This window comes from Diplotaxodon limnothrissa, linkage group LG3, assembly GCF_057381915.1.
Source record: "Diplotaxodon limnothrissa isolate DT_005_m linkage group LG3, D_limnothrissa_male_GT1.1, whole genome shotgun sequence".
Lineage (NCBI taxonomy): Eukaryota > Metazoa > Chordata > Actinopteri > Cichliformes > Cichlidae > Diplotaxodon > Diplotaxodon limnothrissa.
Genome location: NC_140598.1, coordinates 21,906,568 through 21,929,865, shown reverse-complemented (window position 1 = coordinate 21,929,865; position 23,298 = coordinate 21,906,568). Strand labels below are relative to the sequence as shown.

Genomic DNA, 23,298 nt, shown 5'->3' with positions numbered 1-23,298 from the left:
GCGTGGGTGTGGGTATGTGTGTGTGGTTCAGTCTTATGGACGCACACTCTCATTGAACCCACATAAACTGCTCCCGAGCATAACTTGTGATTCACACTGCCTTCATGAACACCATTTTCCATCCTAGTCAAAACATTACTCACAAAACGGCCGCGCCCTCTAGTGGCGAGGCAGAAAACTGCATCACAGTCCTGCCTTCAGAACATATGGAGTTAAACATGAATCATTGTTTCAACAATATATTTATTGTTGTCATAAACAGACAAGAAGACAACAACAAACTGCTCCTCCCATTCAACACATGTCAGTCCATATCCCAGCAAACTAAATCATCTCCATTTACACATCAAATAGAAACATGAATCACTTGTAATGATTAGAAACTTGATAGAATTTCAAATCTAGTTTGGGGAGTCATTCAGTGAGAAACAGTGAAATGATTTTCCAAGTGAAAAGGTGGACAGCAGAAACAAAAAGAAACAGTGAGAACTAAAAGAGAAACAAAGAGCTTTGGAACAACGAGGCAGCAGGAGGACAGCTGCAGTTTAACAGCTTCAACTCACTGACAGGAAACAACATTAGAAACATCATCATCCTCAACTCATCTGCTGCACTGACACTGACACCTTCAACGGACACACCTTCACTTTACCAACAGTGCGAATGTATGGAAACATCCTGTGAGTGAAAGTGTGTGTGAAGGTGTGTATGTGTGTGTCAGTATCAGGATCAGAGAACGACAGCTTTCCTCTGTTCCAGTCCAGATTCACTCTGATCCTCTGGAGCTTCTTCTCTACTGAGAGAGCAGTTGATGGAGCTAATGGAGAGTGTGCTGAGTATTTATCTTGATAGAACCGTATTCTCCATAATCCAGACAGAGTCCTCTGCCATGACTCTGCTAACACACCCAGAACCCACCATGTACTGTCTCCAACATCAACATCCCAGCTGTGAGTCCCTGAGTTAAAGCCCTCAGAGCCCAGGACAGAGTAGGAATAATGAATCCTCTCTGGATTATCAGGAAGCTGCTGTCTCTCTCCTCCTCGTCTCACACTGGTCAGATCTTCAGACAGGATGAGGTCTGGGTTTGCAGTGTTTGGGTCCAGAATGAGAGGAGTGTAGGAGACCATGTCCTTCATGTTGTTCCAGATGTTGAAGGTCAGGTTGCCCAGGTGTTTGGCCTGGTCTGTCAGAGCTCCTGAGGGCAGCTGTGGATCATCCAGCAGGGGGCAGCGCTGGACTCTTTCCACTGCAGCCTTGTAGTTGTGCAGGAATGAGACGTCTTCAGCTCTCAGCTCCTCCTCTGTGGCTCTGACTGTGTCTGAAAGAGCTGCTATCTCTCTGCTCAGAGCCTCCATCTTCTCCTTCATCATCCCACTCTTCTGCTCCTCTTCCTCCCTCAGTGCAGCCAGCCTGGCCTCCTCTTCCTCTGCTAGAAACTGATGAAGCTTCTTAAACTGCTCCTTAATCTGCCTCTCTGTGTGTCGGGCCTGGACCTTAATGTGTTCTGCTGTTTGATCAAACTTCACTTGAACTTCTTCACAAACCTTTAACTTCTTCTTTAAGGGCTCCAGAGTTTCCTGAAGTTCCTTCTTGTGTTGTTGTGCAGCTTCATCGATGGGTCTGAATCTGTGATTGGTGTGTTTTTCTGAGTCTCTGCAGACGAGACACACTGGCTGCTGATGGTCCAGACAGAAGAGTTTGAGTTTCTCACAGTGCAGACTGCAGAGAGCCTCTGAAGCTCTCTGATCTCTCTCCTGTAAGAACGACTCACACAGGTTCTTTAAAGCTCGGTTTAAAGGTGGATCATAAACTGATCTTTTCTTACAAACTGGACACTCGTGTGTTGGTCTCTCTCTCCACCATCTCTTCAGACAGTCTTTACAGAAGCTGTGGCTACATGACAGAAGAACAGGACCTCTGAAGACCTCCTGACAGACCGGACAGCAGAGATCCTCCTCTGATCTGGAAGCCATTGAGTCTGTGAGTGAAGCTGAAAACAGCAGACAGGAAGTACAGTCAGTCCTGGCTCCCCTCCCTCCTCTACCACCTTCACTGAAACTTGCTTTGAGTCGTGTTTTTGCTCAAACTCACATTCAGTGTGTGGAGCGTCAGCAGCTTGAAGCAGCAGTGTTGGAGTTTTCCACTTTTCTCTCCTGTAGCTGGACTCACTCAGAGGAAGCTGCTAGTTTGGTCTTAGCTCAGTCTGATCGTCTGTGCGTCTCTCTTTTCTGAGGATGAAGAACTTCCTGTTTCCTGGTTTTGTTGCATGTAAGTGATGTGAGGGGAGGAGAACAATGTTGCTTTACCTGTAGCCTAGGTGTGCTTCATTCCAGAGTTAGACTTTCATCCTGCCAGCAGCTCAAAAGCTATAAAACAGGTTTTCCTCCATTCCAGCTGCACATGTCACAACATTACTCTTAATTTTAATTACTTTTGTAGAATCTATTTAGACTTTGAAGCAAAACTATCAGATTTCTCACATAACTAAAAGATTTAATTTATTTATCAGTAATCATCAGTGCACCTGACTCACCAATTTTGGGTAAAACACACTGCTAACCTCAGTAAGGGCCAGTCAAACACCCTTTACCTCAGGTCACAAATAAGTACAGTATTAAAGTTCTGTGAGTGATGAGACATTCTGTATGATTTTAGGATGGATTTCTTCATTTTAGCCCTGATTTTGATTTTGCTGTTTTTCCAAATCTTAGACATAATGGAGGATTTCGGAACATAAAACTTACCAGAAAGTGATTATCATCAACAGTTTGGTTGCTGATGTCATAGCTAAATTTAACCTAAAAAAGATGTGACACCATTTAAAAACTGCCAAAAAACTATGCTTGAGACTTGTGTCTTTTAGGGACTTTTCTAACACAAATATCTGCTTTAACTTAAATGAGGACCACGAATGTCCTTTGGAAACTGGTAAATACAATGAACTCTTTGACTAAACATCTGCTTGTGTTAAGGTACGCTTCATGATTTCAAGATTTATTTCTTTTCTCTTGGTGTTCCAGTCCAGTCTTGCTTTTTTCCTGTAAATAAACCTTTTTTTGAGTTTGCTTTGGGTCCAAACCTATGTGGAGCCTCTAGTCTGTGACAGATGATGGATCATGTACAAAAGACGGTTTGTCTCAGGTGAGCCAGATACAAAATCTAAGCATCACAATATTTTCACTACTCAGTCTACATCTCTAATATTTTATTTTGTTTTCCTCTAACACACGAGCACATTTTACAGCAAGTGCAGCAGTAAATGTATTGATGGTACATTTTACTGCACTTGTACATCTTGGAAGACTGTGTTGAATCAGCCTATGCATGACCTCTGTTACCTAAGCACTTCTCACCAGGGCCCCCAATGTTCTCAGTACTGCTAAATCCATTCACAACAAAATGCAGTAAAGTTGTATTTTTTTCTTGTTTGTTTTTTTTTTTAAATCTTTGTACGTGTTCATGAAATGATGGTAATCTACAGATAAGTGTGTAAAGCTTAGTCATTTGAGCTCACCGATTCAAAAATGTTTTAAAGCATTCATGATAACTTCATAAGAGCAGTCCTACTGTCAAATCATCAAGTGTATGAAGGCTTTCTTAAACATCATCAACCTTTTATGGAGACTTTTTGTACATCTTCATTTATGCTGTTTTTGTTCACCGTGTTCTGATCTTAAACTGGTTTATCCAGCAGATAAAAATAGTGTCATGGTCTGAGTGAGTCACAGTAATTTTCCACAGTCCCTGCTCTTGTCATCTAGGCAGAGTCTTCATCACTCCTAAGACTAATGAAGCCGGTTGTATTTAAGACCAGCCTTCGCCAGAATGTCTGCTAACCTACTGGTTCTCAATTGACTCTGTCTAAGACTTCATAGTTCATGTTCATTCATCCTAGGCTCATTCTTAGCTTTTGCACCTGTAAATATTGCTATCACAACATGACTGTAAATAACACTCTTGTTCACGTCATTCTTAGCAGAGACCTGAAAATTAAAAGAAAGCTGTTTTCTTGTTACACAATGGGTTTATTAAATAATTGTTATACCTGAATATGATTACATTTTTCTTTCACAAGTACCTGACTCTTTACTTCCACACTGGAATGATCATTTTTTATTGGAATTAAATAAAGTAAATGAAACAGACAAAAGAACAGAATTCAAAGATCAGAAACATTTCATATATGGAGTTAAACATGAATCATTGTTTCAACAACATATTTATTGTTGTCATAAACAGACAAGAAGACAACAACAAACTGCTCCTCCCATTCAACACATGTCAGTCCATATCCCAGCAAACTAAATCATCTCCATTTACACATCAAATAGAAACATGAATCACTTGTAATGATTAGAAACTTGATAGAATTTCAAATCTAGTTTGGGGAGTCATTCAGTGAGAAACAGTGAAATGATTTTCCATGTGAAAAGGTGGACAGCAGAAACAGAAAGAAACAGTGAAACTAAAAGAGAAACAAAGAGCTTTGGAACAACGAGGCAGCAGGAGGACAGCTGCAGTTTAACAGCTTCAACTCACTGACAGGAAACAACATTAGAAACATCATCATCCTCAACTCATCTGCTGCACTGACACTGACACCTTCAACGGACACACCTTCACTTTACCAACAGTGCGAATGTATGGAAACATCCTGTGAGTGAAAGTGTGTGTGAAGGTGTATATGTGTGTGTTAGTATCAGGATCAGAGAACGACAGCTTTCCTCTGTTCCAGTCCAGATTCACTCTGATCCTCTGGAGCTTCTTCTCTACTGAGAGAACAGTTTTTCGAGTAGATGGTGAACATGCTGAGTATTTATCTTGATAGAACCATATTGACCATAATCCAGGCTCTATGTCTCCCCTCCTCTGCACAGACTCTGCTAACATGCCCAGGTCCCAAAATAAATTGTCTCGAACTTCAACATCCCAGCTGTGAGTCCCTGAGTTAAAGCCCTCAGAGCCCAGGACAGAGCAGAACAAATCAAACCTCTCTGGATTATCAGGAAGCTGCTGCCTCTCTCCTCCTCTCACACTGGTCAGATCTTCAGACAGGAAGAGTTTTGGATGAGCAGTGTTTGGGTCCAGAATGAGAGGAGTGTAGGAGACCATGTCCTTCATGTTGTTCCAGATGTTGAAGGTCAGGTTGCCCAGGTGTTTGGCCTGGTCTATCAGAGCTCCTGAGGGCAGCTGTGGATCATCCAGCAGGGGGCAGCGCTGGACTCTTTCCACTACAGCCTTGTAGTTGTGCAGGAATGAGACGTCTTCAGCTCTCAGCTCCTCCTCTGTGGCTCTGACTGTGTCTGAAAGAGCTGCTATCTCTCTGCTCAGAGCCTCCATCTTCTCCTTCATCATCCCACTCTTCTGCTCCTCTTCCTCCCTCAGTGCAGCCAGCCTGGCCTCCTCTTCCTCTGCTAGAAACTGGTGAAGCTTCTTAAACTGCTCCTTAATCTGCCTCTCTGTGTGTCGGGCCTGGACCTTAATGTGTTCTGCTGTTTGATCAAACTTCACTTGAACTTCTTCACAAACCTTTAACTTCTCCTTTAAGGGCTCCAGAGTTTCCTGAAGTTCCTTCTTGTGTTGTTGTGCAGCTTCATCGATGGGTCTGAATCTGTGATTGGTGTGTTTTTCTGAGTCTCTGCAGACGACACACACTGGCTGCTGATGGTCCAGACAGAAGAGTTTGAGTTTCTCAGAGTGCAGACTGCAGAGAGCCTCTGAAGCTCTCTGATCTCTCTCCTGTAAGAACGACTCACACAGGTTCTTTAAAGCTCGGTTTAAAGGTGGATCATTCACTGATCTTTTCTTACAAACTGGACACTCGTGTGTTGGTCTCTCTCTCCACGATCTCTTCAGACAGTCTTTACAGAAGCTGTGGCTACATGACAGAATAACAGGATCCCTGAAGACCTCCTGACAGACCGGACAGCAGAGATCCTCCTCTGATCTGGAAGCCATTGAGTCTGTGAGTGAAGCTGAAAACAGCAGACAGGAAGTACAGTCAGTCCTGGCTCCCCTCCCTCCTCTACCACCTTCACTGAAACTTCCTTTGAGTCGTGTTTTTGCTCAAACTCACATTCAGTGTGTGGAGCGTCAGCAGCTTGAAGCAGCAGTGTTGGAGTTTTCCACGTTTCTCTCCTGTAGCTGGACTCACTCAGAGGAAGCTGCTAGTTTGGTCTGAACTCAGTCTGATCGTCTGTGCGTCTCTCTGCACTGAGGACGAAGAACTTCCTGTTTCCTGGTTTGTCACATTTGAGTGACGTGAGGGGAGGAGAAAATGTTGCTGTTTGACTTTTAACTAAGGTGTGTTTCAATCCTGCCTGCAGCTCAAAAGCTGTAAAACAGGTTTTGTGTCTTTTCACCTCCACAGGTCACAACATGAAACCTGTTGTGAAGTTTATAAAATAAAGTGACACTCGGTGGTGCAGCTGTTTGTCAGCTTCTATTTTAGACTTTGTTCTGGTTCTTGTTCAGGTTCCCAGCAGTGGGAGTGTAATGCAGTCACACACACACAGGTGGTGTTCAGGTGGATTCACTTAGTTACAGACAGTGGTGTTATTTCCTGTAACTAAGGGTGTGTTTCACTCCAAAGTTCAGACATTAACCTGCCAGAAGTTGTAAAAGTTACTAATAAAGAGCTTTTATCACATTTCACATGCAGGTCAGAGCATGAAAGCTGTGATGCAGCAGTTTGAGAAAAATTGCTGCTGATATAAAATATTTTGTTGTTCTTTTACAAAATATGTAAAAGAGCAGAAAGAAAAGAAAAAAGTGTAAAGAGTGCAGCAAAATGCATGTTTTAGTGTGAGTTGGTTCATCTGATCTGGTTGTGTAAAAGTCACTGCATGACACTGAGTGTTACTGTTGTGTTACTGACACTCATCTCTGACTCAGAGAAACGATTTCTCCCCTGTGATGTTCACACAGTGGTGAGTTACATGTGTGTGGAATTTTTCACGTTTTATAGAATTAAATTTTCTCTTACTTTCTTTTTTCTGTTATTTACTAAAAAATCTTTCAAAGAAATAATAAATTCTCCACACGTGTTTGAAGGTTGGATGCAAATATCATTTGATCTAAAAGTCAAATATCTGCTGATGAAAACAAGGCCAGATGTTGAGCAGCTGTATTGCTGCATGACATCAGCCCACAGCAGCAGAGACCGTGGAGCCAACATGTGAGAAACAAAGCAACAAGCTGAACATCTGAACCACAGCAGGAAGTGCGACTCTTTGTAGACCTGTGGACAGGAAACACACAGCAGGTCCTGATCAGTAACAGGGTCCAAATACAAACATGTGTTTATCAGCATCTGTATACATGAGCACACAGAGAGCTCAGCTGGACACACACTTCAGTCCTCCATCAAACACAATGCACTGTTTTCATCAGCTGCAGCCAGCGTTAGGAAGTAACGCAATACATTTACCGCCGTTACGTATTTAAAATACAAAATATGAGTAACTGTACTTCTTTACAGTTACCGTTTAAAAAGGTGGTATTTAGAATACAGTTACTATTTTTGGTAATTACACACCGTTGGAAACCCAAACAAAACACACATTAAGAGGCTCTAATGTTTGTGTCTCAATCTCTCGTCTCATAATGACGTGAAGAAATATTTTTTTAAATGATTTAATATGAAGGCAACAGGCAGAGTGTTACAGGCATCGCCCTAAAGAATGTAGCATCATGGGCAGTGTAGTCCGTGCTGCAGGGAGAATGGACTGCTATACCCGTTATATGTCTGTGAGCGAGGGAGGGAGAAAAAGGAAAAGTACCAGTTGTCATCGAGCAGAAACGAGCTGGAAGCATGTAAATATAATAATAACCACTGCAGCCAAGAAGAGTGCCTGACGAGCCCAGCTGTAAGTAAGCTATTAAGACTCGACTGTACGCCGTGTTCGTGTTTTCCTCTGAAACAATATGCTCCGTTGGAGCAGCCTTTCAATGCCTCTCTCTGTCTCTCATTAGCAAAGTTGACTCAGACAACAAAGTAAAGCTACAGGGAGTGCAGAATTATTAGGCAAGTTGTATTTTTGAGGAATAATTTTATTATTGAACAACAACCATGTTCTCAATGAACCCAAAAAACTAATTAATATCAAAGCTGAATGTTTTTGGAAGTAGTTTTTAGTTTGTTTTTAGTTTTAGCTATTTTAGGGGGATATCTGTGTGTGCAGGTGACTATTACTGTGCATAATTATTAGGCAACTTAACAAAAAACAAATATATACCCATTCAATTATTTATTTTTACCAGTGAAACCAATATAACATCTCCACATTCACAAATATACATTTCTGACATTCAAAAACAAAACAAAAACAAATCAGCGACCAATATAGCCACCTTTCTGTGCAAGGACACTCAAAACACTGCCATCCATGGATTCTGTCAGTGTCTTGATCTGTTCACCATCAACATTGCGTGCAGCAGCAACCACAGCCTCCCAGACACTGTTCAGAGAGGTGTACTGTTTCCCCTCCTTGTAAATCTCACATTTGATGATGGACCACAGGTTCTCAATGGGGTTCAGATCAGGTGAACAAGGAGGCCATGTCATTAGTTTTTCTTCTTTTATACCCTTTCTTGCCAGCCACGCTGTGGAGTACTTGGACGCGTGTGATGGAGCATTGTCCTGCATGAAAATCATGTTTTTCTTGAAGGACGCAGACTTCTTCCTGTACCACTGCTTGAAGAAGGTGTCTTCCAGAAACTGGCAGTAGGACTGGGAGTTGAGCTTGACTCCATCCTCAACCCGAAAAGGCCCCACAAGCTCATCTTTGATGATACCAGCCCAAACCAGTACTCCACCTCCACCTTGCTGGCGTCTGAGTCGGACTGGAGCTCGCTGCCCTTTACCAATCCAGCCACGGGCCCATCCATCTGGCCCATCAAGACTCACTCTCATTTCATCAGTCCATAAAACCTTAGAAAAACCAGTCTTGAGATATTTCTTGGCCCAGTCTTGACGTTTCAGCTTGTGTGTCTTGTTCAGTGGTGGTCGTCTTTCAGCCTCTCTTACCTTGGCCATGTCTCTGAGTATTGCACACCTTGTGCTTTTGGGCACTCCAGTGATGTTGCAGCTCTGAAATATGGCCAAACTGGTGGCAAGTGGCATCTTGGCAGCTGCACGCTTGACTTTTCTCAGTTCATGGGCAGTTATTTTGCGCCTTGGTTTTTCCACACGCTTCTTGCGACCCTGTTGACTATTTTGAATGAAACGCTTGATTGTTCGATGATCACGCTTCAGAAGCTTTGCAATTTTGAGACTGCTGCATCCCTCTGCAAGATATCTCACTATTTTTGACTTTTCTGAGCCTGTCAAGTCCTTCTTTTGACCCATTTTGCCAAAGGAAAGGACGTTGCCTAATAATTATGCACACCTGATATAGGGTGTTGATGTCATTAGACCACACCCCTTCTCATTACAGAGATGCACATCACCTAATATGCTTAATTGGTAGTAGGCTTTCGAGCCTATACAGCTTGGAGTAAGACAACATGCACGAAGAGGATGATGTGGACAAAATACTCATTTGCCTAATAATTCTGCACTCCCTGTAGTTTTCGGCTACGAGCCCGACACAAACCCGACGTATTAGCCAGAGGTCCTTTACTACGGTTCTGAGCCGCGGACCTGTTTTATATACGCGCGGAATAGTTTTCTATACGAGATCGCTGCAAAAAGTGCAGCCTTACCTAATGTCCACCTACTGTTACTCAGTGATCCAAAGTATTCAGAATATGTTACTTTCATTGAGTAACGTAACGAAATGCGCTACAAAATACATTTTGGGGCATTTATTCAGTAATCTGTAGTGGAATACATTTTAAAAGTAACCTTCCCAACACTGTCCATCAGGAACACCACAAAAGGAGATCCACAGTAGATTAAAATATAAAAGAACCCACCCACCACTTTAATCACACTCTACACAGCAAATCCAGCATGTCCAAATTAACACTGTCGGATTTGATTTCAACACTATTAAAGTGTCTATATGGGTCCACACCAGAGAGTGTTAATTTAACTCTTTTTGGAGAGTTGGTACATTAACTCTGATTTAGTGTTAAACACCAAATCTGTCTGGAGTTGATAATTTAACACTTGGTTTTAAGAGTTTATATATTAACTCTCAAAGAGTATTTTAGTTTAACTACGTAAGAGTTATCTTCTAATTCATTCTAAAAAGCAGGAATTTTACTGTTCTGAACTTCTAGAAATTTCTTTTGGAAATAAACATTTACTAAAAAGACGCAATGGTTTTTGAAAAACATTTATTCAGAACTGTGCACCAAGATTTCAAAACATTTTCTGAAAGATGTAACGGTATACATGTTCTCACTTTCATTAGAATTGTGTTTATCAAAAGGTCTGACATAGGTGAGCTGGTAAATGCAAATAACAGCATTCTCAACACTTATTTCTTCAATACAATATGCATGTCCTTCATTCATCCCTTTGTGGAACTTCAACGCACTTCTGCTCTCCCCCATATTCCATCTTCACAAGCATATCCTGTGTGGAGATTGAATAAAAATTAGTTGACACTAATTAATGGCACAAATAATCCAGTAAACAATTGCAGCACAGTAAAAAAAAAAAGGAAATCCTCTTTGAGCCATTACTTGTGTAAAGTATTTTCCCAAAAGACAAGGACACAGGCAACAGGTAATACTGAACTAAATGTAAAACCTCAACCTTTTTCATTTTTACCTAAACCGTGTGCACAAAACTCTGGAGGGATCTAAATGCTAACGTAGAATCCAGTCAGGACGTCAGCTACTGCTGTTTGCTCGTTTTTTTTTTATTTTTTATGGGAGATCGTTTTCAGGCTTCAAGTAGCACCATTATACCAACATTTCACATTCTACACATTGTTTTAGGTGTATTTGACCAAAAGTTTGACTGAAAATTCACATGCAAGCTTTTTTCAAGGCTGTGGTATTTTGCCCGCAAACAATACCTTTCAGCTAGCTAAAACAGAATATTATGCTATCAGCGAGCAACAGGGCTAATGCCTTTCACACAGCTTTGTCTCAACTCCAAAGAGCCACAGAAGTAAAAGCTAATAGAAATAATTGAAACAATCTTTGAAAAAATGACTTACCAAGCATGGCAAACAACTCAAATATGTAGAGCAAAATGTTCTGAAACGGCTTCACTTCAGCTTCGATTGGAGCCGTGCTGGGGGCGGAGTCTGTGAATTTACTCTGTTGGTGTCATAGCCCCTGTAGGAGTTCAGAGTTAAGAGGTCAAGAGTTAATGTTTCCATTGTAACACCTCCAGATTTGACATAGAAACACTCATTTTTAACACTCGATTTTAACTACTATCATTTTACACCTCAGAGTTACATTAAAAGAATGTGACTCTGCTTAGAGTAAAATTAACTCTACTTTTGCAAGAAGACTATTAACACCAAAACATTTAACACTTTTGAATTTTCTGTGTAGATCTTGTTTTAACATATGGCAAAGAAACTGAACATTTAACAGTGTTTCCTGTCTGATCATTTCCTGATAACATTTACAATAATTGATTACACAGCAGTGGAGAGTAGATTTTATCACAGTAGATGTCTTTCTGAAAGCGCTGTAACTAAGTTTGAGAATATAATCCCCACTGTTATCATCTTCAATGCCCTGAATCATCATCATATACAAACACAAAATCAGATTTTAAGAAAAGAAGACATTGCATGTAAGCTTTAAATGTAAATGTTTTCAGTTCCCACTAAGCAGTCCTTACCTCTAAATATCACCTCTGCTTTTTCCATCTCTGAGTGACGTTCCCTCTCATTCTGGGAAATATAGCAGGTTTACCTTCAGCTTGCAGAATGTGACAGACTGCACACAAACAGTTTGTGTTCTTGCTGATATACCTGCCACTTAAAATTTTACTCCCCCCCCCCCCCCCTACAACTTTAAACAAATTTCTGTACTTTCTAATCCCTACAATTTCAAAAATGTAATACGTTGTGTTCATGGTACTTCAGTGTACAGGAACAAAGTATTTGTACTTTGCTACCATCTCTGAAGGTCTGACATGTCAGCTGTGTATGGAAAGCCAATTGGATTGTAATTCATTGGTTTGGGGTTTGAAACTTAGAATGGAAGAGGCAAATTTTAAATCGCTCTCTTATGTTCGCTGTGTTGCTGGTCCATTGCTCTATAACGCTATAATTGGCTGTTTCAGACAACTTTTGATTTTACCTTTATATTTCACCTTTAAAAACTATTTGCCTTGCCTTGTTTGGTATCTTTCTTTTCCATACAACATCAAATCTCTAAATTTACAGTTATTTGTTCATTGACATGCTGCATTAACACAAACAATCTAAAAAAAAAATACAATCTGAGTAGAAAAAGTGTATTTTTTTTACTGTAAAAACCACATACATGTTTAAAAAAAAATCATTTTTATAACTTGAAATGCAAATATAAACTGTAATCTTGAAAAAAAATATGTTAAAAACTGCAAACAGCAAAGTTATATCAAACTATTTACCTAAAAATGCACCCAGTGCATCAGGTGTTAAAACTAGAGAAAGATCAGGTGTTACACCACCTCATCGGCTCATCTTCCTTTCATATTTCTCAAAATATGTCTTCCATTTTAAAAAATGAGAATATCTTAAAAATGTGTTTGTTTACAGCAGGGCTTATAAGATACTGGACTGTAGCCTGCTGAACTGTACCCTGTACTCTGCTGGACTGCAGCCAGCAGTCTGCTGGACTGGTATCAGTTGGAGAAAACTCTGCAGTCTGCTGGACTGACACTGCTGCTGAAATTTCATTATAATCTTGAAATTTTCGAATTTAGAAGTTCTTTTTCTATTACCGTCATATTGTAACTGAATTTATACTCTCACAATAGAATAATGAACCACCATAAATGAGTTTGGAATGGAGCCAAACCCTAACCCCCCCCCAACCACCCGCCTTCGCCCCCAGTTATTGTTATTACAGTTTATTGATTACAATTTTTTGAAAACTGTGGTTTTTATCAGCAGCTTCTTTCTTTTGAAAACAGATGTTTACATATTACTCAGAAGTATATATATTTTCTCTATATATACACACTCTGGTCAAAAGCTTTAGACCACCTCCAGAGTCTTACTGAAACCCAAGCAGTTTAATGTCTCTTTTTTATTTTGAAGTGAAAGCACAGAACAAATAAACAACTGAGGTTAAAAAACAAAATCACAGAATCCATTTGTAATCAAAATTTAATCTAGACTTTTGACTCAAAATAGTAACCTATTTGACACCTATGACAGCTGAACACACTAGTGTCATTCTTTCTACAGTGGAAACCAAATATTCTTCGAAAGGTCTTGATGCATGGTCAGTCATCTGGGTAGGTAAATCCCAAAAGGTTGATTTCTTCATCTGGAAAAAGCATTTTCAGTGGCAGAAACATTTCATTGTTCATTCAGCTAGCTTCAGTCATTGTGCAAATGTACTGTTTATAAGATTGGTCAAACCTGTAGACAGCTGAGACTGAAGAAGTCATTTGGATAAGTGATGAAACGTTTATCCCACTTTGGGGATGTTCTTCAAAAGGTTCTTCCCAATTCTGCTGCAAACGTTTCCATAAATGGGTAGCGCTTTTTGGGTGCTTTTTAACCTTCTGTCCAGTTCATCCCAAAACAACTTGATGGGCCCACTCTATGATGGTACCTCCATGTTTTTGAGCTCATCTTCTTCTTTTTTTTTTTCTAAATTAGAACTATCATAGCTTGAATTTTTAGGTCATTATCTTTCTGTAGAAGGACCAACTGGACACAAACCAGTGGGTCCTGCACAACACTGCAGAATGCTGTGGTAGCCATTTTAGTTCAGGGCGCCTCGCACTCTGTATAAGTCACCGATCCTGGATTCAGCAACAGTCCCATCACGTGTTCTACATGTCTGACATTTGATGCCACATATTGAAAAACCACTGTGTGATGTACAAAATATTTCAGATTTCGATTTATCAGTTCATAACACCTTCTTCCAGTCTTTACCAGTTCATTGCTTGTGCCTTGTGCCTATCACACAAGTTGTTGACTTTTAGAAACTTGTCTTCTGATTTAGCTGTGGCTTTGTGTTTGCCAGAGTTCTTCCTCTCAGTTTGCACCAGTTCCTGAGTGCCTTTTCATGGTGAAGGAAACTGTACTCAGTGACACATTGACTTTCTTTAAGAATTATTATGATATCTCTTCTATTGTTAACTGCATTTTTTGCATCGTTTTTACAACAACACACTATTTTTGCAGTACAGTACAGTTTAAATAATACTCATGAAGGTACGGTACACTATATACCATCAGTAGTTTTCCACCCTGCTCGCCCCCTGCAGACAGAGGGGAGTAGTTCAATCATTTCTTTTTAAGTGAACAAGACAGCATAAGGAACAAGTTAATAGCTGTAATATTTTACCTTTTTTTGCTTCTCAAAAACACAAAAGCACTGAATGTTAAACAACGGATCTGTTCATCTGAGTCACAGAAAACTGTCAATTCAATATATCATCTCAGAGGTTTAGAACAAAACATTTGCTCCACAAGTCTGATTGATTTCATCTGCTCAGTTTCAATCCCACAGATGTCAAAGGTTACTTCCCAACAGCCTTTCTAACATGTATAGACTACTTGCACAATACATTTTTAACTCTAAAGGTCTACACTAAAGTCTGGACTTCAGTGTCTCGGTCAGCTGCAGCACCATCTGTCAGTTTATTCCCTGCCGTGAAGGTTTTCACAGTGCACTAAATTCAACCTTTTCCTGAAAGTGTTTTGCATTCTTTCCCCCAGTGTGGTCTGTTTCCAGCCTGAACTAACATGTGGCACACCAGAGTACCTTTCTGAGTAAAGGTTTTCTAGGATGACTGAGGTCATCTAAGGGAACATAAAAGCATCAAAGCAGTTCTATATTCATGACACATGTCGAGTTTCTCTCCAGTCAGCTCTTTATTTGCATTTCTACTCTAAAGGTTTTTGGCACAGTTAAACGTTTCCCACATTGGTTAGAGCTGTATGGTTCTTCTCCACTGTGAATACACATATGTATCTTTAGGCTACCTGACTGAGTAAACACAGACCCACACTGGTCACAGCTGGAAGACCTTTCCTCCATATGGATTTGCTGATGGCGACTCAAGGAGCCTGAAAGAGTAAAAGCATTCCCATATTTTCTGTATGTGAACAGATTCTCTCCAGTATGAATTTTGATGTGTTTCTTCAGGTTACCTGATTGAGTAGATAGTGATCCACATTAATCGCAGCTGTACAGTTTCTCTCTGGTGCAAATCCTTTGAAGGCTAGCTGGCCTCTCCCTTACAGATAGGGTGAACAGTTTAGTCATTTTATATACTAACTATTAAAATATATGTGTGGGTTATTATTGTTTTATTGGTACTGTAAAAGTCAGGAATAACATGTTTTTATTGGTGTATGTGGTGTCTAAAGATATTTTCTGGTTATTAACATGTTATAATTAATGTGTGGCTTTAATTCTTTCTGTGAATTATTAAACTTCGGCATTAAAAAACACAGAAAACTAAATGACTACAACAGAAGAAATCCACCTTAACAGTCAGATTAACGAAGACGATAGAAACAAACAGAAGCACAAAGTGTACATGTAGCTATAATACTCATGGCCATATGTGAACATCGGGTAACAGTAGTTTGGATGGTTATTTAACCTGTAGCACTGCACACCCCCACAAGTTTACAGTGTCTGGCTGTTAGTAACAATGGTTTATTAACATGAGCCTGAACCTCAGAGAAGCCTGACTGCAGCTCTCAAACCCGGCTGTCTGCAGGACAGACGACAGCTTTCTGGAGCACGGTACTCTCGTGGGTACTCTCGTGGACGGGTTGCCCCTTCTTATTAGTTTGTTTTTCAGAGGCGCCAAAAGCCCAACCGTCTTTATTTTCTTTTTCCGAAACCGAACTAAAACCAGAATAAACCGGATAATAAACGGTCCGTTGTAGAGTAAAAAACATCCGGGACGCTGACCTGGAGCTCGTTGGGAGCTTCGGAGGGCTGCCCTCCGTCGCTGGTGTCTAGGTTTATGGTCTGCTCCGCCATGATTCCCGTTAATCCGGCTCCTCTTGTCGCCGCCATCGCCACAGCTGCCACATTGCCTCCATTGCGGTGCTGAGTAGTTGCATTACAAATGGCTCTGTTAAAAAACAATGTAATTTAATTTTTTTATTCATCTCAAAAGGAAATAAAACCTCAACCACTAGATTCTGTTTTTAAATAAGGGACGACATATTTATTATAAAAAAAGTAAAGAAAACATTTCGGCAACCCTACTCGCTGACTCGCCCACTGGTGTTTGGCTGCAGGACAGCCCATAATCCCCGCCTCCTCCACGTTAGCGGGTGGGACGACAACCTCCCCCTCAGATAAAGGCTTCCCCAAGATTTGTCTTGCGGGGGTCTACTTTTTCATAAGTTTGATTCTAATTACTACCATAAAACTGGCCATTGCCACATTTTGATAATGCTATTATGTGAAACAGTGACGCAACACAATACCAAACAAATCTACCTGTTATATCAGACTGTCGATCACTGTGATCGTCACGTTTTGGAAGTAAATAAAAATAACAAGGAAATAAAAATAACGAGACTGTTAAAGACAGAAAGCTGTGACAGTGCTGATCGATGTGCTTCAGTGAAATTCTCCCTCTGTTAACATTCGTGTTACTCACAATAACTCCGTTTATAAAGCCACACTGTATTGAACCGCTGGAAGATCTCAGCCTGGGCGTCTATTGTCTCATGTAGTCTGGAAGATGTGTGGTTGGTGGGGTGGGTGCAGTTTTCTCTGTGGTGGGGTTGGGTGGACTGTCCAGGGCTCTGTGGAGCCGGGGGGCGCTACTGCACTGGGCCCCGGTCTGATGGGCCTGGGCCCCCCTTCCCTGGCGGGTCGCGGAGGGTGGGAGTGCCTACTGGGGTCAGCGGGGGAGCTGGCCCCAGGGAGGGGTTACCTGCCCCTCCCTTCCTTCCCTCCCCATCTCCAGCTGCCTCCCTCTTCCCGCTCCTCCACAACCACCCACACATGCAGGGCCTTGGAGTGGGGGTATGTCACCAGGGTGCAGAGGAGGCTACCCCCCCCCCTGTCCCCTTCTGGCTGCCTCTGCCTCAATTTTATCCCACATCTTAGACATTCACATTATTCACACTCTCATTACACATACATATAGGATCTTGGGGGTGGGCACAATCACGGAGTCCAAATCACCATCAGGGTGTATACCTCACCCCTGACGTCGTTGCCCACCTCTCAATTTTAAATACACTTAGTCATTGAGGGTTAGCAGGAGGGACTATGCGCTTACCTGCTGCTCCATGGCAGGTAGCTCCATGCCCTCCTGGGTTTTAATTGCACCTTAGAACACATATGCATCAACACTACAATGAGCGGGTGGAGGGAGGTTTGGAGTCTTCTCCCACCCCCATTCTCTGCGGCCTGCTGGAGCGGGAGGGCTAGTAGGAGGAGTTGGCCGTCCGACTGCGGTCTGGGGTGTGGGGCCTCCCTGCTGCTGCGGAGTCGGGGTGGTCTGCCTCTCCCCACCGCAGGGAAAAGGGTAACACCACCTGGGTCTGGGTGCAATTCCCCCCTCCAGGGGCAAGGGTACCTAGACCCGGATTGTAGAGTACGCTTGGGGAGTGTGATTGTGTGTACAGCGTCTCTTTATGTCTGTCTCCACGTTGGTTGAGTGTGGAGTGAGTGCATATGAGAGCATGAGGGTGGGAATGGATGTTTGTGTCTGTGTGTGCCTGTATGTCTGTGTCTATATGTCAGGTTGGGTATCAGACGCCACCTCTCTGGGGACACCTCAGGCCCTCCAAGGTTTGGAGGCCTATCTCCACCCACCACCACTTCCCCTGCCGGTGGCGGACTCCCTCAGGTGTCGGTGTGTTGGTGGTTCTTTGTGTCTGGGGGTGGGCGTCCGGGTACACACCGGCTCACTCCTTGGCGGCCGCTTGTCGGGGCCTGGGGCCTGGGGCTCGCTTGGGCCCCCTTTGGAGGTGGGGTGCCCCCGGCCTCTCGGCCTAGGGCTCGGTCACTCAGGCGCAGCTGGGGGCCGGCGGAGCTCACGGGCGCGTCACTGCAACCCCCCCTGGCTTCTGCTCCGCGGCTGCTGAGTGAGCCCTCATCTGGGACTCTCCTCAGCTCTTACTGGAACAGTGGCACGGCTGCCCCTCTGTTGGTCTTCCATGGTCTTTTGTGTTCTGGGGGCCTCTGGATGTCTGGAGTTTTGATCTCCTCCATACCCGCTTCACACCCTGGAGGACGGGGCTGAGGCCCCCCCACACTCCCTAGCAGATCATTACATGGAGAAACCTTTGGAATGCAAGCATGCTGATCCACACAGGTATGCACACATGGGTATTCACAGACGCGGACTAAAGCTTTCTTGGCTGCTGCCTCAAAGCACACTGTGCGCTGTCTATCTTGCGTGCTGCACAATATTGTTTATTACTTAGTAAATACTGATATCTATGACTAGCTAGTTTATTGTGATGGTGCTTTGTTTTCTCTATTATTATGTTGCTCTTTGTTGTTTGCTGTCTCCTCTGTTTGTTTGTTTGTTTGTTTGTTTTTTCTCCATACAGGTGACCCAGGAGTTTTTTTTTTTTTGTCTCTCTTCCCCCCCCTTCTCACCGTCTCTTCTCCCCTTTGGTTTTCTTTCTTTCTCTCCCCCTCTCTCTCTCATTCATTCCCCCTGTCCTATTTATTAAAAAAAAAAAAAAAAAAAAAAAAAAAAAAAAAAATGACAAAGGATGAACTGAAGCTCTGCCATCACGTAATGTCGCATACTGCTGTTTCTGATGTCATTTAGAAAAAAAAAAAAAAAAAAAGATAAAGGCTTCCCCAAGATTTGTCTTGCGGGGGTCTACTTTTTCATAAGTTTGATTCTAATTACTACCATAAAACTGGCCATTGCCACATTTTGATAATGCTATTATGTGAAACAGTGACGCAACACAATACCAAACAAATCTACCTGTTATATCAGACTGTCGATCACTGTGATCGTCACGTTTTGGAAGTAAATAAAAATAACAAGGAAATAAAAATAACGAGACTGTTAAAGACAGAAAGCTGTGACAGTGCTGATCGATGTGCTTCAGTGAAATTCTCCCTCTGTTAACATTCGTGTTACTCACAATAACTCCGTTTATAAAGCCACACTGTATTGAACCGCTGGTCTGTACCATAAATCATCCTTGCGGGGGTTGTCGGAACTGTATGCGCAGTCGCACTAAGGACAGATGTGCTCAGAGGCATGGGCTTTTTCATGGGCTAATTCTCACCCATCTTAAGTACGTCTTTAAATCCTCCTCCGCTGAGTCAGCCGTGAAGTAAACAGTATCCTGTTAGTGATAATGAACCTTTCCAAGACTGTTACACACTGACAGCCTGAGGTGTTATTCAATAAACTGAAAATAACCGACAGACGTACCCGAAACCCCTCCGCACTGTTTCGCTAAGTTAACTGTGTTTTTAGCTGGTTAACTAACCAGCTAGCGGTCAGGGAAGGCAGGTGTTCGTCAGCTAGTCCGTGTGCATGAATGAATCTTCTCTGACTAAAGAAATCTGTGTGAGTCAGTAATAACGTCACCGTTACTGTGCTTTTATTATGCGTGTAGAGCAGCAGGCAGGACTTTGTCTTTCTTTATATAAACAGTAAAAGTAGACTTTCAGATCTAGAAGTGTGTGAGCAGGGCTGTGCAGAGAGGTTTAAAGGGGCGGGTGCTCAAGCCCCTCTAGCCCCCCCCCCCCCCTCTGCACGTGCCTGTGTGTGAGCAGGGCTGGTTATTGTCACTGATTTCTACAACTGATTCTATTCTGATTCACAAGGTCATGATTGGATTCAATTCAATTTTGACTCAGTCAGAAATATTATAAATACGATCATTTATTTTGGATATGGGCTGTTAAAAGAACCCTGTAAACCTTGTAAATTAAAGATATTTCGTTCCAAATTATTTGACTGTTCCTCTGCAATTAAAAACTCAGTGTAAACTATCTATCTAAACTAAGCAGACGCTTGTGAGGTGTGAGCATCACTGCAGATGCTTTTGTGTCAAAGTAACTGAGGATAAAACAGAAAAACATGAAGGAGCTTTTCCTGGCCTGGTTTTGTTTTTTTTTTTATAGCAGATAACCTTAAAGATATTCTGCAGTAGATCAAAAACTGAAGAAAACCATGAATCAACATATGAACATTACCTGATAGAGACACAGATAAGAGTTTTGCAATTTGGCAATCTCTCACTCCTTCAGCCAGCTCAAACGTTTTTTCGTGTGTTTGTTTTTTGTTTTACAGTTTTGGACACTTTACATTTACAAAACATATGATATGTGTTCCTCCTGTAGGCTCACCAGGGCAGCTGGATGCTGGACGAGGACGGAATCCCTTTCAGAGCGAGGGAGGGTGTTGAGGGCTGGCGACAATGGCGGTCCTAGCCTGTTTGGCGCCCTCGGCGAACACTCCTGTGGTGTCCCCCTCCCCCCCCCCCCCCCACACACACACACACACGCACACATAAAACATATTGAGAATTGTACATTAACGTAAAACTGTTGTCGGAACCATACTGAATTTCACCAGAGAAACATTTATGACCTTTTCAATCAGCAGGAGGTCACTCACACACATTCTCACATAACACACACACACACACACACACACACACACACACACACACACACACACACACACACACAGACAGACATACATACAGTGCCTTGTCTTTGTAACCAAGGGGGGGGTTATGAGGGGAGGTACTATTGTTTTGTGTGAACTGTGTTCCCAATAAAAGGCAGCAATCGGAAGCTGGATTTGGGGTCATTTTGTTGTAGACACCGATGAGGCCTCCCTTGCAAGTCGATGGATTGCTGACTCTCTTGTTTTCTTCATGATGAATAACTCTGGCTCCAGCTCCTGCTGCCAGAGCGATGGTGGCTGAGACGCAGCAGAGCGGAGGTGGAAGCGCCTGCCTTAAAACAGGACATATTAGCTGCATTTAACCTTCAGTTACTCTTTATATAGTTAGTAGGAGTCACACCATGTTTCTTTTAGCTGAAAATCATTACACCAGGTAACCTGCAGTGTTGAAAACTTTTCCATCGATGTTTGCTACCCTACAATCCGTCCTGCTCTGTAATAAAATCAGCGACATTTGACCGTCCTGTTGCTCCCATTGAAATGTATACAGCCTATTTAAAATCTAAAACTTATAATTGTCCGTAGCCTACTGTTGTTACCACTGTCCTGTTAGAAATGGATACTAACTGACTGAATGCCCATTAACCTTATAACTCCTGTTGTGTGTGTTTGTGTGTGTGTGTTCAGAGAGACAGCCAGGTTCATAATGGATATAAGGAAGTTTTTTCAAAAAATGGAGCCACATTCAGGTAAAAGTGTAAAATCAAATGATCCATCAATCAGGAATAATGTTGGATCAGTGTTTCAATGTTTATCTTTTATTAGATGTTCATGTGGTTTGGTTATTTGTCTTTTGGTTGAAAGTACACTGAGAGAGGACTTTTTATTAGTGATCTTAATAGTATTTTTTTTTCATATTAATGTAATTTTTCATCTGATTGAATACAATCTATTTGTGTATGATTGTCAGTCCAAAGAGGGAGAGAGGAAAGAGGAAACGTGAGGAGAAAGTACAAGGTCAGGAAGAACCAGGTAAGCAAACAGACAGGGAGCAGTGACAGGCACAACAGAAACTGTTAAACTGACAAAGAGAAAAAACCTGATTTTACTTTTACTGTCCTCCCTATATTAAAGCTGCTAAACAGAATCTGCAAAACAAACTGGGTTGAAACATTTTTGACCCTCTTTAACAACATTCCAACATAACATTATAATGGATTGGGGAGATTAAAATTAATCAAAGGAGCTTGCAAAGAAAAGCGTCTGGACTTCTTTAAGTTGCTTGAAGACGTTTCACCTCTCTCCCACCACGATGCCGCCTGGGCAACCGCCCGTATCAAAAACCGCTACTGGCTGGCGACATGGCATAGATGAATGGTCATTCCTTTGGCACCGTTCTATCTCTCCGGAAGTGGCAGTGGTGGTCCTCTGGTTCAAGCCCCAGTTGTTCCAGCATTACCTGGAGGACATCTGAAAAGTTGGCCCTTGCTGTTGCAGGAAGGGTCACCACTGCCACTTTCAACTCTCCGGACAGCAAATGCAGCAGCTGCAGTGACCACTCCAGTGCGGGCCACTGGTACGCCTTTGCTGTTGCTTGGAAGACCTCCATGAAGGCTGGGGGTCATATCCCTTGTCCATCCGGTGGAGTGTCACTGCGGGGGCCAGGGGAAGCAGTGTTGGCAAGAGACACCGAACCTCCAGTGGTTTTGTCCGGTGTTTGGCCTGGTCCTGCAGTCAGTTGAGCTGTCTGTGGTGCTCCACCGCCTGCTCCTGATCCAGCGGTTAGCTCTGCCACCATTCTTGCCAGTCATCCTATGACTGGGTTTTGGCATCACTCATGAAAATAACCCGGTGCACACAGTGTTACAAGGTAAATTAATGTTTATTTACAGTTCATTTTTAAACAGTTTCTTCTTAGCAGCTTTCCAGCTGCACCCTTCAGTTCTGTCCTGCTCTCCAGCTCCCTTCGTAACCTGGCATCCTGCTCATATACAATAGAACAGACCTTTGTCATTTTACATGTAAAACCTGATTGTGGGAAAATATATAGAAGCATGATTAGCTGATGTAGAACAGCTGTGTGGATCAGCTGCTCATGATGCCACACCCACCCCTCCTTTTCACAGATGATGTTGTTCTGATGGCTTCTTCAGGTGCTGGCCTCCAGCTCACACTGGAGTGGTTCGTGGCCATCAGCACCGTCAGGCCATGGTCCTCAGATGGAAAATGGCAAAGAGCCCACTTCAGGTCAGGGACAAGTTACTGTCCCAAGTGTAGGAGTGTAAGTATTTCGGCCTCTTGTTCACAAGTGTGGAGAGAGGGAGAGAGGGGAGCAGTTTTATGTATCAGGCTGTAAACGTTTATTTCTGCTGTGAAGTTGGACTGCGAAGTCTTAACACTGGAGTTTATAGGGATTGACTCCCCTTAGGAATGACAAGTTAACAAAGGTTAAACTTTGTTTTAAAAGCTTTTAGGATCTAATTTACACATTAATACAGAAATACACAAAAGGGTGAAGAAAATCACAAATATATTTGGGCTTTCCCCTCTTTGGTTCACTTATCAAAATAAGGAATCAAACAACAGAGACGAGTAGCAAA

At 42.3% G+C, this 23,298-nt stretch overlaps 2 protein-coding genes across 2 annotated transcripts; both read right to left on the bottom strand.

Moving 5' to 3' along the window:
* Positions 1-596: 596 nt before the first annotated feature.
* LOC146634926 (nuclear factor 7, ovary-like) lies at positions 597-1,976 on the bottom strand. Its single transcript, XM_085350473.1, has one exon. It carries the CDS (start codon positions 1,974-1,976, stop codon positions 597-599), a length of 1,380 nt encoding a protein of 459 aa, XP_085206599.1.
* A 2,599-nt stretch (positions 1,977-4,575) lies between these two features.
* On the bottom strand, positions 4,576-5,961 carry LOC146634925 (nuclear factor 7, brain-like). The gene has a single exon (XM_085350472.1). It carries the CDS (start codon positions 5,959-5,961, stop codon positions 4,576-4,578), a length of 1,386 nt encoding a protein of 461 aa, XP_085206598.1.
* Positions 5,962-23,298: the final 17,337 nt, after the last annotated feature.

Coding starts and splice junctions, on each gene's coding strand:
- LOC146634926 (XM_085350473.1), bottom strand. CDS start 1,976: ATGGCTTCCAGATCAGAGGAGGATCTCTGCTGTCCGGTCTGTCAGGAG.
- LOC146634925 (XM_085350472.1), bottom strand. CDS start 5,961: ATGGCTTCCAGATCAGAGGAGGATCTCTGCTGTCCGGTCTGTCAGGAG.